Source organism: Lolium rigidum, chromosome 1 (genome assembly GCF_022539505.1).
Source record: "Lolium rigidum isolate FL_2022 chromosome 1, APGP_CSIRO_Lrig_0.1, whole genome shotgun sequence".
Taxonomy (NCBI): domain Eukaryota; kingdom Viridiplantae; phylum Streptophyta; class Magnoliopsida; order Poales; family Poaceae; genus Lolium; species Lolium rigidum.
In genome coordinates this window covers 248,193,212-248,211,904 of record NC_061508.1, presented here as the reverse complement: position 1 = coordinate 248,211,904, position 18,693 = coordinate 248,193,212, and the positions used below count along the sequence as shown (strand labels likewise).

Sequence of the window (18,693 nt, the reverse complement as noted above, 5' to 3'; positions counted from 1 at the left end):
TAAACAACACATTTGGTGTGAAGACTCCAAAATCTTCTTAACAATAGTATTGTCTTTGTAACGCACAATATTCTACGGAGCAAGATATTGTTCACCGGGTGTAGCATTTCCCAGCCACGTATCCCCCAAAACCTAATTTCTTAGCCATCCTAGTTGTGATCGAACCATATAAAAACAATAATTTTTTCATCGTTATTATGCTAGCCCAGAAATGTGAGTCCGCAGGTTGCCAGTAAACATAAGACAAAACAAATGAGTTTACGTATTTCTCTTTTAGAAGAGTTTGCCACGTACAACCCATCCTCGGTAAGGAGCTTTAAAAGCCATTTACGTAGTTGTGATCGATAGATATTGCTCACCAAGTGTAGAATTTCCCAGCCACTTATCCCACATAACCTTATTTCTGAACCATCCTAGTTGTGATCAAACCATATGGGGAGAATAATTTCTTCGTCGTCACTAGACCAGCACCGAAATGCGAGTCCCTAGATTTCCAATAAACATGAGACAATGCACATCAGCTTATGCATTTCTCCTTTAGAAGAGTTTGCCACACCCCATTCCCAGTAAGAAGTTTTAAAATCCACTTACCTAGAAGGGATTTGTTCTTGATCTCAAGGTCATAGATCCCAATTCATCCTTGATCTTTACAGCGACAAACTACATTTCATTTAGCCAATTGATATATTTGTCTAATTATATCCTTGCAAAAGAAATCTTGAGCAGAAATAATTCAACCGTTGTAAGACTTCTTTATGTAGTTGGAAGAATGAAATCATATACAACACCATGTTATTTAGTACTACTAATGAGAACTAATCTTCCGCTAGAGATAGTACTTTCTCTTTCCAACTACTTAATCGCTTTTGTAATTGTTCCTCCACGTGTTTCCATTTTGGGAGTCTCTAATAATGTATCGGCTTGCCTAGATAGATGATAGGAAACTGGCCTTGCCCGCATGCAAAAAGTTTGGCGTAAAGGGCAACCTCATCTTGAATCTCACCGATACAAAACAATTCACTTTTGTGAAAACTAATTTTGACTTCTGAAAGCCACTCGAAGTTTTCTCTCCTTTTCAAGGTCATGATTCATAAATAAAATCGTAACGTCAACAAATTGAAGGATAGGCATCACAAACCATCAGCTATGGAACTACTACTTCCATTAGCCATCTTTTTTTTGTGCGCTCTATAATTGTAGCTAACATATCAGCCATTATATTAGATAGCATAGGTGATCATGAATCCCGTTGTCTTAACCCTTTTTGGTTTGGAAATATTGGCCAACCTCATCATTGATTTTAATGGTCACACTTCTTTTGAAAAGAAAGTTATGGATTAGCGCAAGCTACTCATCATAAAATAATTCATTCCGAGAGTCTGTTGGAGAAAAAACTATATAACTTTATCTTAAGTCTTTTCGAAATCAACTTTAATATTACCTCATTCAACGTTGTTCGATGTAACTCGTGGACCATGAACCATCTAGGATATTTCTTCCTTACATAAAAAAAGCAGTCTGGGTGGAACGAATAACATGGCTACAACCGAATTAAGGCAAATAGTTGTGAATATTTCGAAGCTAACATTAAAAAGATAGATAGACATATATTGTTGAATCATTTCTACTCCATTAACCTTTGCAACAAAATTATCTCACCAAAATTTAGGTGAAATAGATCTAGCTGTCCATCATGAAGAATGCTGACCAATTCTAGCACGCCCGATCTAATATCTTCTACAAGTTTTGATAGAATTCACCTAGAAAACCATCCGAACCCAGGGCTTTGTTGTACCCATTTCACCTAGAAAATAACTGCGGCATGTAGCGAACTTTCACATAGTTCTATGTGACACTTTCTACTTGCTAAAAGGAGAAATTGTAAGCTTAAGATAAGGGACAGTATTAAATTAGATTGATTACTTTACTCTTTTGCTTCATGCATATGCGGTTATTCATTAATTAAGATTCAGTATACCTCACTGCACTCCACGTTTGGAATGGCAGGAACGCAGCCGAAGGGGAAAAAATTATGGTGCCCTGCTAGAGAAGTGAAGCGCATACCTAACAAACAGATTATGCTTGGATGATAAAAGAATTCGGTGCAAGGTCCATCTACCAACATTGCTTCATGTTTCCTTCTAGTACTAAGTAAAACATACAATTATTTTGATCACCTGTCCACTGGCATCCCTGACATCCTAGACCTGTTAAGGCATCACATCGGCGAGGTCCTTGCTCTTCAGGAAGACAGGAACCCCTCCACGAGCTGACGCTCCGCCGGCGGCAAATCGTTCAAAAGATCGTCACCCTTCGCACCTGAGGGGAAGTTCTGTAAGAGGAAGTCGAGCGTCGGCATCTCCAGGAAGGCGTTGACGAGGTCCATCAACGACTCGTCCTTCTTTACCACCATCGTCTCTGTTGTGGCGTCCTCGTCCTCGCTGGGTTGCTTGAAGTTGGTGACAGCTCTCGCGCCATGCAGCTTGACAGCCGCGGCGTCGTATGCTCTGGCGGCCTCCTCAGGGACGTCGAAGGTGCCAAGCCACGTCGGAGCCTTTCCCCTGCAGTGTCTGATTTTCGCCCCGTACCGGCCGCTGAGTGTCCGGTGCACACCGCGGAACTCTGTCCAGGCGTCCGACCGAGACACCGTCTTCTTCACAGCCCGCCCTGTGAGTTGCAACTCGACGGCCGCTGCGTCGTACGCTTTGGCGGCATCCTCAGCGGTTTCGAAGGTGCCAAGCCAGACATGGCCGCCCCTCGACGGAACCCAGATCTGCGCCCCGTACCGTCCGCTTGGTTTCGGGCGCACACCACGGATGTGGGTCCCCGTGGCCTTCTTCACCCTCCCGCTACGAACAGCTTTCCCATGCTCCTTCGAGAGTTCACTCATGCCGGTGCCAAGGACTTGTTCTTGGATGCTCTGCGCCATCACCACCATCACTCATGTGGTAACTCAGCAATTCCTAGACGGGGCGATAGTCACGAGAAGGAGCATAAATGAGGCATCTTTTACGAGGTTCGGGAAGGAACTGGTTAGCCAAACGGACAATAGTAGTTGGATAGGCGCGCTTTGGCGTGCCGCTTGCATCTTGTTCTGATACAACGTGGCCGATGTGGTAGAACGGTAGACCGTTTTCATCTTTGTTGTTGTCGTGCGTAATGTATTTCGTTTTCTTAACGTTTAATCTTAGTGACGCACATAGATCTAAAGTGGCAACTTCGACTTATGTATCACCATAGTACTAGTGACTACCTAATAAGAAACTAACATATCTTCATGGGCACAAAGCATGCATCCGATAATTCAAATTTATAGGCGCTTTTCGGTGATCCTTCCATACCTCACTCATGTTGGCGCTGAAGGTTGGTGTTTGGATGATTTGTGCCATCACAACCATCACACTCACGTATAGTCGCGCCCGGTTCCTGGACGGGGCGGTCTTCATGAGAGGGAGAAGAAAGGAGGCACCTATTTGGGGTTCAGGAAAGAATAGGTCAGCCAGATAGACACAATAGTACTTGGGAAGGACCGTGCCTGCATCATGTTCCAACACAGCGTGGCCGATGTGGTAGAACGGTACGTAGACTGTTTTTGTTTGTAGCGTTGCCGTGTGTAATATGTTTTGTTTTTCTTAACGTTTAATCTTAATGACACATAGATCTATAAAGTGGAAATTTTGGGTTGCGGATCAGCATGGTTCTATTGACTACCTTATAGCACACTCTCGTGTAAGAGACTGTCATAATTTCGTGGGCACCATTTGATAATTTAGAACTAATTGACTTTTCATCGTTGCTTAACTGGCATTTTCATTTATTAGAGGATTGGTGCAGCATCAGTGCAACTTGAATTTGTGTAGATACTGTACTAAATAAGAGCACTTCTTGTGCCCTACCTTAGAAGGTACACAGTCAAATGAACGTTATTCAAATGATATTTTGGAGATGCTATACAATGAATTACTCTTTTGCATCATACTGTAATGTACCTTTATCTCACTAAATGTACCTTTACTGAAGAGCCTTCATCTCACTAAAGAGCCTTCATCTCACTAAATGTACCTTTACTGAAGAGCCTTCATCTCACTAAATGTTATTATATCTTCAATGAAGGGTTTGCGTAAAAAAGTTCCTTCTGCTTGAAGAGCTTGAGATTTCATGGTGCTTAGATGACACACAAGTTCTCGAACTTGTCACGAGAGTTAGAAGTACTAGATGACCTGTTGCGCTATCGCGCAAATGGCAGAATCAAGTCAGAATTTAAAATCATAAGTTTTGGCTTATTAAGAATTAGCCTGAAATTAAATTATTTTGGTATTTCGTACTATTTTTTTTTAGTTTTTATGCTTTTGTATAAGCTCCCCCACCAAATTATGGTTATTACCAAAAGAGGTAGCATCATAAAAGAAGCATAAAAGAACATCACTAAATCCAAGAAAAATGTTTTTTACTTATTATGAGTAGAAAGACAAAAAAAAGTTTTACCCAACACTTAGAGGACAAAACCGATTAAACATTTCAGAATCCTAAACTAATATGTTGTCAATTCAGAATCATAACACAATACATCCAGTGAAATAATAGGAAATCTTAAAGAAATGTATTTCAGAAATAACGATAATGCAATCTGCTGATAGCCATCAATACACTTAGAAAACAAAATATACACTTTAAAGATTAAGGTAAGGTAACTTAATGATGTATCTTGTGCCTAAGATAGTACCAGAATCACACCAGACTTGGTTTTCATATGAAGCATAGATTTAATAATACTAAGTTGTGTCTGTTCGTAACTTTGTATTACTCAAGTGACTGTCATAAATTACCGTTAATGGAAGCACACTTGTCGGCCAAGATTTTGTATACTGATTCCTCAAAGAAAAAAAGAGTTTCTATACTGATATAACAATAACTATAAATTGTGTCAACTCCATGTGACTTAAACACATGCTTTAGTCTCAATGATGTGTAACTCAATAAAAGAAATATGGACAACGAAAGCTCAAACGGTCACCGAAAGATGCATTAGTTTGTCTAGAGTTGTTTTGGTCACATATTAGTCGAGTATCCACTTTCTCGAAGTGAGTAGCACAATAAGAACACATAATAGCCGTATTTTTATTTGAAGCATACAATCGTTAACCCCACATAATGGCTGGGTATTCATTTTCTTATGCGAGTACCCCAAATTAGTTTCGCAAGTAACACATAATATATTTTATGCAAATTGAGAATTTCTGAACTGTGTAAACTACATTGTTTTTCCTTAACATAACAAGATTCTGAAAATAAACTCCATCGCAGTATTGGAAAACCTCTAGATTGGAGTATAATGAACCAGTAGAGTATTAACACATAAATTATAGCAGGCAAAGGAAAAAGGCATCACAAAGAGGCCATAAACTGGAAGAAAGTGATAAACTGGGCCTAACTCGTAATATACCAAATTATCAATCGGTTAGCTGGCCATGCTGCATTTGCAGGTGGGAAGGCAGATCGTAGCCTGCCATTCCTGAAGAGGAAGTTGAATGACTCCAGTTGGCCTCTGAGAGCACTCCCAGAACCATCGCTCACATGCCCGCTATTTCTGGCTGCTCGAACTTCATGGTTGTGCCCTTCCCTCTTTGTCATGATAACAGAGTTCACATCATATGACGCCCTTTCCACATGCTTGCCTACTGAACAGACAAGGTGGGTATATTTGTAGTAGCTCCTCAAAACAATAAGACTGAGTGACACGTGAAGTCATTGAACTGACCTTGGATTTGGATTTCCTTTAGCATCCTTCTGACCTTACTTGCACCAACGATAAGAATTAAAAAGATGCCAACCTTGGTTGTCTTCTGAACAACACGAGGCTCCCTTATGGCCCTTGATTCTGCAGCCACCATGCCAATTGTACTGGTGGTGATAGCTAACACATCTAACTTCCTAAAAAATAACAGGGTCATCAATGACTACTATATGCTATATGTGAACTGGTTAATAGGTAGGTGACATTAACCTTCTTTTAGATTCAGTTTCAAGACCTAATTATCCAAGAGGTTTTCCTAGTATCTAAGTCTCAGAACATCTGAGATATAGATCGAAAGAGAAAAGATGCAATCAACAATGCATATGTAATACCATATTTTCTAAATATAATAAATAACCTTGTGGAAAATTTGGGAAGAATAAAACAGGCGAAAAGAAAAGGACAATGGGCATGTGAAATAAAACAGAGTGATATGTACTGACCCTGGCATGTGAAATTTACGGCACTCACTCCCTGTGAAATACCATTCAGAAACCAAAGAGTGCGAAATGACAATTTTCTATATTATCTAAAAAGTAATCTCGTCTTAGTTCAGCCCATCCTAGATGAAGCCTGTCAATGGTCGTTAGCCGGCGCTAAGGCGCTACGTCAGTTGCCTTTACATGCTAGACCCCCTGATGTTAGCCTTGTTGAGGAACCCTAGGTCTAACTAAGTTAGCCCTCTACAGTTTCTTTCTCTTTCTTTTGATTTCTCTGCTTTTTGTTTTTGGTAGCTGTGCTACTCTTGTATGCTCCCGTCTTCTCGACGGCTTCTTCTAATATATAATGACACATGCTTTGGCATGTGTTCGAGAAAAAATAATAACACCTATAGGCGTGTCAACGAATAAATAACTTCCGGTTACTGAATCATTCGTGGACTATCATCCTACTTACCATAAATGTACAAATACATCACACAAATGATTAGGGCCAGAGATCCATGGTATAAAACATCTCTACATGAAACTAAGAGAACCACGCAATTGTATTTCCTCTGGTTGAGAAACAATTTTCAACTCTAACGATAAACAATAGCAGAAGGGGAAAACAGGACTAAAGCATTCAAGCTGTGTCGAACTGTCCCTATGAATATAAGCAGCTACCAATTTTAACCTGAACACCAAATTACATGGAACGGACATCACTTACAAATTACAAGATGTGGCGAAGGGAAGGAATTCCTACTAAATAAGGAAGTGTTCCTGGATTAAGTAAAATATTTTAAGAGGAAAAAGGCATGCATTCAGGCTACATATGACCTAACACAAAGCATGGATTCAGGCTATATATATGACATAAACACAAACATGATATCATAGCTAAGCATCTCCACCAGATCTAAGCTAGGAAAAGAGTGCATTAGGCTTGTCAGAAGGATTTTAAACAAGTTAGCTTAGCTTCACACCCAAGTCACAAAGTATCACTGGCTTCACTGTGGATATGAATGCTCTCACTATATTATGTAGCAGCTCTTCAGAAAGGCTTGACTACACTACTCTTATGAATAGAAACCATATAAGCAACAAACAAATATGCAACAAGAATAGATTGACTACAGTACTCTTATTTTTTTATTAAACTCGTGACTGAAACCCAGTAATAAGTACATAAATCCTCTAAGAGCATTTAACAATAGAGATTGTTGAGGACAAACTTACAGAAATGACGATGAGGCAAATGATATAAACAAAAGTGGCATCCAACACCCTGAGTCAGCCCTCTAAATATGGAAACTTCATAACTGGAGTGAACAATTATCCTAACAAAAAGAAAACACCAAATCAATTCTAAGGACATTCGCAACTCACAAAATTGAGAAATTAATTAATCACACGCCATATATAGAAAACAACGGTCAGTATGGCAACATTATTAGTTCTTGAAAGGATAAGAGAGTTAAACAATGGAAAATAAGTACCCTATACAATATTTACTTAAAACCTTATTCAACTAATGCAATCCTTATTCAAGCAACATAAATATAGAAGCTATCAGGAAATGCATATTCACACTCAAGATGAAAAATCAAGGGATGGTTATTATATTAGCATTCATAACAAAATAATCCTATACAATATTTACTTAAAACCTTATTCAACTAATGCAATCCTTGTTAAAGCAACATAAGAAGCTATTAGGAAATGCATATGCACACTCAAGATGGAAAATCAAGGAATGGTTATTATATTAGCATTCATAACAAAATAATAAAATAGAGGAAGATTCACCTACAGAAGAGATAAGCACTAAATCCTCCTGTACCGATGTTGGTCGTTATCAACAACATCGTAGAAATCTTGGGCCACCCAAACCCAAATCTTCAAAGTAAAACCTCAACATGTGTAAAGCATTCAAGACGTCAAGTAGAGAAAAAACATTAGCAAATTTGAAACATAGGAGGCAATATAACATCGTAAATCAACGGCCAGGTCCATTAAAGTGCTGCCAACTCATCTTAGCAAAACGAATCACATCCTAGTATTAGAAGGGAAGAAAGTAAACATCTCAGATCAAGAAGAATCCATCTAAAAATCTAGAAATAAAGAGAAAGAGAAGGGGAGGATAGAATCACGTCCTGGGATAAAAAGGGAAGAACAATACCACAAGGTAACATCTCAGATCAACACGAATCCATCTAAACATCTAGAAATAAAGAGAAAGAAAAGGGGACGATACCTATGGTAGCCAAAAAGAATCACAATGTTTTATAAGAGGCAATTGTAATGGAGCATATGAACGCTAGAAGGCATACCAAATAGAAATAGAATATAGGGGACCCCTGGAACAAACCACAAGTTAACTTGTTCGGAAAATGTGAGATATGAGGCGTTCATTGACAGACAGTGCCCGCGGAAATGAGCATTGGGAACTATCTAAGGGATACCAACAGGGTACAAATGAATAATATAATGCATTGCGAACAGAGATAGAACCTTATATCTGCAGAATAGCATGGTTATAAGTATCTAAACGGTAGCATTATAATAAGCTTCTGCACTCCTTCCACTACTAATCACAATATCATGTTGTAATGCTCAGGTATTCAAAACCCCTCGAACGGCCATTCACCTATCTGAGGTACATGTTTGCCTCTGGAGTCCACCAAAGCATAGCCAGGGATCTACTTAATTATTCATTTATATTGAAAACCTTCTCTGGGTTGCGAAAATAACTAAATGTGGAACAATTTTGAAACCATATGATATCGTACCCTCTATAATGGCCTCTATAAAATCTGAAGAATTCAAGTAACACCTAGGTGTATCAAGAAAAATAGAAGGTAGATTACCAAGAACAAATTCAGAAGTTCTTACAAGAAAAAATAGTTCTGCAGTGAGGTGAGTATTACTGAAACTTGTGGGGTTAAATTTTTTGAAAGAGTTCTGCAGAGAGGTAAATAGCACTCAAACTTGTAGGGTTAAAATCATAGAGTGAAGCGTCTAAATGGTTATATAATCGAGACCAGATCATTTAAAATTTTGTTCCTCCTTAGACATATCACATTAAAAACTATTGCACAAACAAAGTTTCGGAAATTGAAATATCATTATCTACTAACCTGGAGTGTTCATGTACAAGACCTTTAAGATGGGCTCTTCGAGCAGTAAATTTGTGGAATGTGTTTAAGTAAAAATGATGCACTTGCTTTAAGGATCCTATATTGTATCAGTAAAGGAAAAAATAATAATTATCGTATTAGCATTTAGCATTTTGCAATGTTGCTTTGTGGTCAAGGTAATGCATTTGCATCTACCCCTTCTTCTTGGACCAAAAACATCAGTAGGCAACTTCAGTCGACCATATCAGAAAATTTTACTTCTGTCAAGCAAGTACAAGGACAAAAAAAAACCTAAATGAGCCTATATCTAACTCACCAGTAAGGTTTACTAATAGTATATAAATCTGTAACCAACTAAATTCCAGATTTCTAAAAGGCAACATTCAATATTAGATTGTTTTGTGAAAAGAATGCAAGAGTTGTCCACTGAAGCAAGAGTTGTCTTCCCTGAAGCCTCTGGACCATACACATCTAAAACACGTCCCTCCAAAGAGTAATGGCATGCTACCTTTACAAAACAAAATACATCACTACAGAAGCATCATAAGCAATTACAAAAAATTGGACTGCTGACTAAAGCTAAATGTGAAAAGACCCTTTCTGTTACCAAATAGATTACAGATTGCTAATGACACTATGTAATGAATAATCACAGTGAACAGAAAAGAGCTTCCGCTCAAAGAACTTCCATAGACATAGGGGAAACTGGGAATGCATACCTTTGGAAGCCTACTGATCCCTAGTGCAAGATCCAGAGAGAAAGACCCAGTAGACACAACAGGTACTTCTCTGTGACTTTCAGAGCAGCCAAGCCACATTATTGCTCCCCTCCCAAACGAAGATGTTATTTGATCAATGGCCTAATGTAAAGTCAAGTCTATCTTTCACATATACTCCTCGCCAGAGTCAGTTCCACTTGACCTTGTCTTCTTTTTGGCTAAGCATACAGTAGAGACAAATTAGTAACTGATCCAGTACATAGTGTGACCGGAAATAGTTCGATCAAAAGAACAATTCATGCAGTAATATTCACAATAATATGACTACATATATTATAGGTTTTGTTACACAAAGGCATTCTCACATCTCACTAAATGGGAAGTTGAATAGAACCAAACTTATTCTGACATCTCACTAAATGATCCAAATCGCCAAATAAATAGGTTTTGTTACACAAAGGCATAGGAAGAGGTGAAGGTGAGCCCAGATCAATGTTAAAGTTAACCACATTATTTTCTATAATGAAATGTTGGATTATTATGTGACAGATGGGGAATGTGTGAATCCATTGTTACATTTAATTCTCAAATCCATTTGTTGATTTTTGTACCGAAAGGAGTACACAACATATCATGTATACCAAATAAGAAAACGCAAGATCTTCTACCAGGCTTACATGGAATTTTAGAAAATATGGAGCTCAAAAGTCACACCATATTACAGAATGGACATGATTCAAAATTACGCACCAACATAATACAAATGTTATTGAGACAACAAGGCACTCAGAGTCCTATACACTATCTAAATTCTAGGGCAGTCTCTTTTCCTACATATCTTATTATCAGCAGCCCATCTCCCATAATATATAGGATAATGCAAACCCTGCTACTCAGGCACGACCATTGACCATCCACACTTCTCAGCCATACTACCGTGTTTTTAATTATCAAGGATGATTGAACGGTCGTGTTGCAATGGACATTCTGCCCTTGACAATATATTTTAAAACAGGGGATGAAGAAAAAACAAATTAGTGCTGCTAAAGCAACAAACAATATTTTATCATTTATCTGATATGAAACCAGCAAAAGTAATTAGCACCAGAGTTGTTTTACCATGCAGCAGCTTCCACTGATTGCGAAGGACACGTCGAGCCACTCGAGAGAGTGGACCTGTACCGCAAGCACGTCATATAGAAACATAAGATGATTAGTATCAGATATCAAGCTTGGGCTATATGGACATTCCGCTCTTGACAGCAAATTTTAAAATAGGAGGATGAAGGAAAATCAAATTGGTGCTGCTAAAGCAACAAAAAGTATTTTCTAATTATTTGATATGCAACCAGCAAAATCAATTCTCACCAGAATTGTTTCACCGTGCTGCAGCCGCCGCCCATTGCGAAGGTTACATTGAGCAACTCGTGATAGAGTCCCCGGACTGCACATCCGTCATATAGAATATGGCGATTAGTATCAAATATCAAGCTCGGACTATAGACATTTTCTCACTTCTATCAAGTATGGGAAATAGAGGGTCATAATTGGATAAACCTGCCTGCAAAGTTCTTCTTGCATCCTGTAGTTACTGTAGGCATCCAATAGAAAAACATATCCCACCAAGACATCACATCCAACACCAACTGAGCCTTCTCAGTAGTCGATATGGCCAACTGCACGGTGCAAGCAAAAATAACCAATTAACAAGTAATAATCTCCAACAGAAATCTGCTCATTTTGGATACACAAGATGAAGGATTACATCTACCTACCTGTACAAATTAAGCTCCGTTGCTTGCATATGGCTGATTTTTATATAATAGTAAATAGTAAATACAACTGCAGCAGGATCCAATGTGTAGCAAGATAGAACAGACTGTAATAGAGGCTAAGAGCAGAAAAATAGAGGAAACTTTGACCAAAAACATAAACTGTAACTTGCTCCTTGATCCATCCAATGCCAAGGCATGTTTAGGGGATTAGGAAATTATCAAGTATTCTCCAAGAGAAGGGCAAGCATCAACGTCACCTCACAAAATGCTGCCCCGTGGAGCCATCTGCAAGCCAGAAAAAAAAACGAAGGTTGAAAAAGATCACGCAATAGAAGGAATACGTACTGAAGTTGCAGGACACCTACTTGGCACCCGGCTAGGCAACAGAGACGGCAGATGCATCGCATCTAGTCCTGACTGATCGGAACCGGTGCTCGCTGTTAGATGTCGAGGTCGCCTGCTCGATGTAGAGGCCAACGTCGAGGTCCCTAACCCACGCTGCTCACGGGCGTCGGCCTACTCCAGTAGAGGAGGCCGTGGACGCACCCGTGGTCGGGGTCCGCTTCCCGGGCTGCCCTGGATCGGGGTCGGGGCAGAGCTGCAGTCGAGCGCCGCTTCTGCTGGTCTCCATGGAGCCGGGGACGCACGGCGGAGCTCGAGCTCCTTGAGCGCCTCCAGACCAGCTCCTCCTCGAGGAGAACAGGGACGACGAGGCAAAGGCAGCGGCTAGGGTTTTGAGGCCAGCAACCTCCTGCAACACCTCCCCCGCGCCGTCGCGACTCCTCCAAGTCCAGTCCTCGCCGCCGGCGCATTGCAGAGCGACGCCTCCACCTCAGGGCCCCATCGAGGATAACCGCTTGTGCACGAGGAGGAGATGCCCTCCATGGCTGCCCCTCGCTGCTCCTCCACCTCCGGCGCTCGGTAGGTCGGGGGAGAGAGGCGCAACGACGGCTCGGGGTCTCGGAGGAGGGGCGAGGGGGCGAGGCACGATGACGGCGGCGGCTCGGGGAGGAGAGGAGGAGGTGCGGGGAGAAGAGAATGAGGCTGGAAGTGGGAGGGGATTAGGATTGGCTCGATCTAGGTTTTCACTGCCATGTGCTATCTGAGCGACCTGAAACGAGCAGTGTCGCTGACTCTGATCGCTGGTCCCGCACACTCTTGGTCCCAGCCGTCAGTGACCTACCAAAGGAAGCAGCGAGTGAGAAAAAAATTACCGCATCCGACGGCTGCAGTCAAAAGTGGGAACCAAAATTTACTGTACAGGTGAAATGGACGGATCAGATGGATTTGCCCCCTTTGGATAGCCTGGTTGGCCGGGTATGCTTGGAACATTTATAGAAGGAATGCCCAGGCCTGAAGCACTTTTGGTCTTGTCAAGAAGTGGAGCTTTGGACCTAACGATGATCAGAAACCTCATGCAATTACTAGAATGTGTGGGCTACATTCTTTGCATATTATCAATAATAAACTCAACACTGAAGGCTTGATGGCCATCCTCGACAACCGACACTATGTCCTAAATTGTTGTTACAGAACTTTATTGTACTAAGGTTTCAATCTGCTGCGAGAAAGATAAAACCATGTTGAAAAAACCAGATCATCAATGCAAAAGCAGCCTAATTAAGGGTAAGGAAATACAGCTGACACACGTGCAGAGGGCTTATGGGAAAAAATGATCCATCACAAAATAGAGCCGATGAAACAACAAACAAGATACTACGATCGCTTTAGAAACTGAAAGATCAGCCGGCCGGCTCCACTAACAGTTTTCTGCTTTCTTTTGGCATGCTAACATCTCATTAATTAAGATCCATGTACTACAACGGGAAGCACGAGCACAACGTCGGACGGCCTCTGTATCAGCATTTACAGTACGTGGCAGTAGTGCAGATTGCCGATCTTCTTGTAGAAGCCATTCTTGCTAACATTGTCCCTGGCGCAGAATGATTGTTGACACCACATGTTGCAGTCTTCTGTCTTCTCATGCACCGGGCAGCCTACGTTCTTCAGTTAGTTGCCCCACAGGTGGTAGTCTTTGCAGCACGCTGGCTTCTCTGATGCTGCAAAACAAAATTGAAAGATGAAGCGTGCAACAGCAGAAGAAACTTACTCGCGGAGGCAACGAGCCAAACTGCTAGGACAAGAGCCAGTACTAGTTCAGAGCTACGAGCCATGCTATTCGATCTCTTTCGTGTGTTCTTGCTCACAGATTAGATCGATCTCAACGTAACTTTCTTTCTCTTTCTTCCTTCTCTCAGTGTGATTCTCTTCTGTTGTGTTGCCGTACGATTTGTAATATTTACTTGCTCCACTTTTAGAATTGCTCTAATAATGGAAAATATGCATTTATTACTCTCTGCTGAGATTTGGTACAGTAAGTGACATGCAGGATTTTTTTGTCTCACGTGTTCTTATTTAAAACTAATTAACACAGCATATCGATACATGGATATGAGCATTAGTTGCTCAAGATGCCAGTAAAAAATAGGTTGTAGTGTCATATATTTGTCTTTTCGTCTATAGTGGCCTGGAGAATCAGCAAGAGAATATTATTGTCTTCTCTACTTTGTAGATGTTCTAACGGATTATGGCTACACACATACACAAGTTTTGGACATAGAGACTTAGTCTTCAAAATACAATGCTGACTACCAATCAAATAAACGTTCAATCAAGAACAAGTAATAATTTAAGATACTTTCTCAAAAAAGAATTTAAGATACTTTTGTAGTTTTAATTGACCAAATTAACAATAGGAATAATTTTCACCAGGACACTTTACTCAGGACTTAAATTAAGAAAACTAACAATAGGAATAATCTCTGTCTTTTTAGAACATCAGCACAATCACTACTAACAGTACAGGAAAAGAAACTTTGCCTGGTACCAAAAATACTTGGCAGTAGGTAGAAAAAATATACGGCAAAGGCTTTGTCATGTGTTCCACTGGCGAACAACATTCGGCAAAGATTTCTGCGGCAAAGCTACTTTACGGAATGTGTTGTGAATATACTTCATGGGTGTACCATCGACAGTGCCTAGATCCGGCAAGTCAGGGTGGCCCATAGACGGTGATGGTGGCGTATGGCCCATCGGGCGGCCCAGTTGCTGTAGATCAAGATGGATGAAATCCAGCCCAGGAACAAGGAGCCGGATCCACTGACCAACTCTGGAAGTCGGATCCGGCCTAGCCCATCAGGGGTAGCCGGATCCAGTACGGCGTATAAGGGAAGACGGATCCTTGACGTGCACGGCAATGTAATATTCCGTAGTTAGGCAACTTGTATTCCGACTAGGACTCTCCGTGTAAACCCTAGATCCTGGCGCCTTTATAAGCCGGATCCTGGGAGCCCTATAGGCACAATCACAACTCATTGTAACAACGCGAAAGCGCCCAGATAATTCCAGACAAGCAGCAGTAGGCCCTGTCATCGTGCATGTGTTTCGAAGTTGGGTAAATCGCGTACCACCGTCCCGGGGACTTTCCTCCCGATGGCCCCTAGTTATTCTCCCCCTCGGGAGGATCCCTCCTCCGAGGTACCGTCGAATAGGAAACGACAGTTGGCACCTACAGTGGGGCCAGCGGCGGCTGGAGGCCGGAATTAACCGGGAGGGTTCCGCCATGGGAAGCTTCGACGACTCCATCGCTGTGGGGCGTGTCCTTTACGCCGGGAACTTTCCGACCATCCCCCGAGACGGGTGCTCGGATTCCGGCTAAGACCGATCCCATCAAACTCTCCATCATCCCAATCGGCGGCATTCACATCTTCATCGTCGAGACCGTCGATTCCGACGGAAATGCCCTGGTAAATCATGCTGACGCGGCCGCCACTGAGCAGGACACAATCGTGAAGATCCGATATGAGTCGCAGGAACGTCCTAAGGAAGATTCCGCCTTAGATCTGGAAATTTCAAATCCCACCCAATCCGCTCCTGGGCAGGAAATAACGGTGGAAGACCAATGCAGATCTGCCTGGATCTCCCAGGTGTTAGAGAAGCAAAGGTGCCACTTCGTGCACTTCCTTGCACATACCGCAGGAACCGCCCCTCCTCGGGATGGAGCCAGACCCATGCAGGTTGAGGCTGCCGGAAACAACGACACTCCGGATCAACAAGAGGTTGCCGGAGACAACAATGCTCCGGATCAGCAAGAGGAGGCCGGAGACAAAGAAGACTCAATACTCGACCACCTAAGCCCACTATCTGACGATGCGTCCTCCATGGACACGAGAGGAATACAACCATATTATGAAGGAGTTTGAGGGTGAGGAGAAAGCCGAGGCGGAATCCGCCCCGCCAAAGTAGGTCCTCGTGAACTTAACCGGGCCGGAGCAAGGAACCGACGTAGAAGCGACTCCGCCCGACGCGGAATTCCAGGCCCGTCCAATCTGGCTACCCGCAATGGATGTGCTATCGCATTGTGCCGGATCCTGGAGAAGGACGTGTCCTCGATAACGGGGAAGATATGTCCATAGAAGAGCTCGCTAGGTAGGCAGGCCGGGGTGCCATCACGAACTCGGAAATCTTGACCAAGCCAATAACTCCGGAAGAAGCCGCAGACCTGGAAGCTCTTGAAGCCAAAAGGAAGAAACTGCTGGCTACCGCAGAAAGGTTTGCCAACACCGTCGTAGAAATGCTGGAAGAAAGGCAAGACGTGGAGGAGTTGTTTGAACGGGTGGAGGAAAAGAGCGCACTACCGTAGAATATTTGCAGCAGGCCAAAGCACTCCGAGAGCGGTAGGAGTCGATCATAGGCAATGCCAGCAAGGAAGAAGAAAGGATCCGACAGGAAGCCATTCGCCCTCGCAAGATCAACTTTGACAGCCCCACCAATCATCAGCCGCTCGCAACTCCAAAGGACAACATGACGAAGGTTGCGGAGCTTCTGGCCAAAAACGATGAGGAAATTGACATCAACCACCTCCATACACTTGTCTCCTCAGCAATGAAGCAACAGAGTAAGGCAGATACTTCGCACAAGATGAAATCCAACCCGGAACTATGTGTATCCACCGCGCAGAAGGACGCCTCGGGAAGGGAGCGTCGTGACGAAGAATCGTGCACCGGATCCACGGAGCGCAGAAGAAGAACCAGAGAACATCAAAATCCAATCCCTGTACCCTCGAAGACACCTCCGACGGACCCAAACAAGGGAAATGATCCGATGTACACTGGCAGGGACAAGTACCGGAACCCGTCACCTCCGCCCCGGAACCCGCGTCCTCCTCCGCCACCTCGCCGACGTAGTCCAGCTGGAAACACCAGACCCCATGGGCCTGGTGGAATTAACATCCGCGACAACGTGGTCCCTCAGAGGAATCGGAACAAGGAGCGCACGCCTGAGCCGCGCAAGAGCTGGAACGAAGAACGTGAGCCCGAGCCACGCAGAAGCCGGAATGAGGGAGTGATGTCTACGGGAGCTTCTATTCTTGTAGACAGTGTTGGGCCTCCAAGAGCAGAGGTTTGTAGAACAGCAGCAAGTTTCCCTTAAGTGGATCACCCAAGGTTTATCGAACTCAGGGAGGAAGAGGTCAAAGATATCCCTCTCATGCAACCCCGCAACCACAAAGCAAGAAGTCTCTTGTGTCCCCAACACACCTAATAGGTGCACTAGTTCGGCGAAGAGATAGTGAAATACAGGTGGTATAAATAAGTATGAGCAAGTGGCAACGGCACCGGAAAAGTGCTTTGCCCGAGACAAGTAAACAAGCAGTAGTAATGCAAGACAGTAGTAACGCAAGAAAACAAGAAACGAGCAGCGATAGCGATATTTAGGAACAAGGCCTAGGGATTAGACTTTCACTAGTGGACACTCTCAACATTGATCACATAACAGAATAGATAAATGCATACTCTACACTCTCTTGTTGGATGATGAACACATTGCGTAGGATTACACGAACCCTCAATGCCGGAGTTAACAAGCTCCACAATTCAATGTTCATATTTAAATAACCTTAGAGTGCAAGAAAGATCAACACGACTAAACCAAGTACTAACACAAAGCATGCACACCTGTCACCTTCACACTATGTAGGAGGAATAGATCACATCAATACTATCATAATGATAATTAACTCCACAATCTACAAGAGATCATGATCATAGCATATGCCAAGTACTAACACGGATGCACACACTGTCACCATTACACCGTGCAGGAGGAATAAACTACTTTAATAACATCACTAGAGTAGCATATAGATAAATTGTGATACAAAACACATTGCAATCATAAAGAAATATAAATAAGCACTTCACTACGCCATTCATAACAGTGAGTAAGTATTCTGTGAAATATAGCCTAAGAGACCCACACGGTGCACACATTGTCACCTTTACACACGTGGGACAAGGAGTCTCCGGAGATCACATAAGTAAAACTCACTTGACTAGCATAGTGACATCTAGATTACAAGCATCATCATATGAATCTCAATCATGTAAGGCAGCTCATGAGATTATTGTATTGAAGCACATAGGAGAGAGATGAACCACATAGCTACCGGTATGCACCCCGAGCCTCGATGGAGAACTACTCCCTCCTCATGGGAGCAGCAGCGGTGATGAAGATGGCGGTGGAGATGGTAGCGGTGTCGATGGAGAAGCCTTCCGGGGCACTTCCCTGCTCCGGCAGGGTGCCGGAACAGAGACTCCTGTCCCCCAGATCTTGGCTTCGCGATGGCGGCGGCTCTGGAAGGTTTTCCGTATCGTGGTTCTTCGTATCAGGGTTTTCGCGACGGAGGCTTTAAATAGGCGGAAGGGCAGCCTCGGAGGGGGCTCGGGGGCCCACACCATAGGGCGGCGCGGCCCCCTCCGGCCGCGCCGGGTGTGGTGTGGGGCC

General features: G+C 42.8%; 1 protein-coding gene across 8 annotated transcripts; it reads right to left on the bottom strand.

Moving 5' to 3' along the window:
- Window positions 1-5,304: 5,304 nt before the first annotated feature.
- On the bottom strand, window positions 5,305-12,010 carry LOC124692388 (probable WRKY transcription factor 2). Of its 8 annotated transcripts, XR_006999503.1 has the most exons (8): window positions 11,633-11,875; window positions 11,444-11,519; window positions 11,195-11,251; window positions 10,076-10,293; window positions 8,030-8,129; window positions 7,456-7,556; window positions 5,759-5,931; window positions 5,305-5,678 (listed from the first exon to the last, which is right to left on the bottom strand). XR_006999503.1 is itself a non-coding variant. In XM_047225754.1 (6 exons), exons 2-6 carry the CDS (start codon window positions 11,704-11,706, stop codon window positions 5,428-5,430), a joined length of 627 nt encoding a protein of 208 aa, XP_047081710.1. In that variant the 5' UTR covers window positions 11,707-11,751; window positions 11,851-12,010; the 3' UTR covers window positions 5,305-5,427. The 8 variants fall into 8 exon arrangements, 4 of the variants coding, with proteins under 4 accessions (XP_047081710.1, XP_047081727.1, XP_047081704.1 ...); XR_006999498.1 differs by lacking the exons at window positions 7,456-7,556; window positions 8,030-8,129; XM_047225754.1 differs by lacking the exons at window positions 7,456-7,556; window positions 8,030-8,129; window positions 10,076-10,293 and having other exon boundaries at window positions 11,637-11,751; window positions 11,851-12,010.
- Between the last annotated feature and the right edge of the window lie 6,683 nt (window positions 12,011-18,693).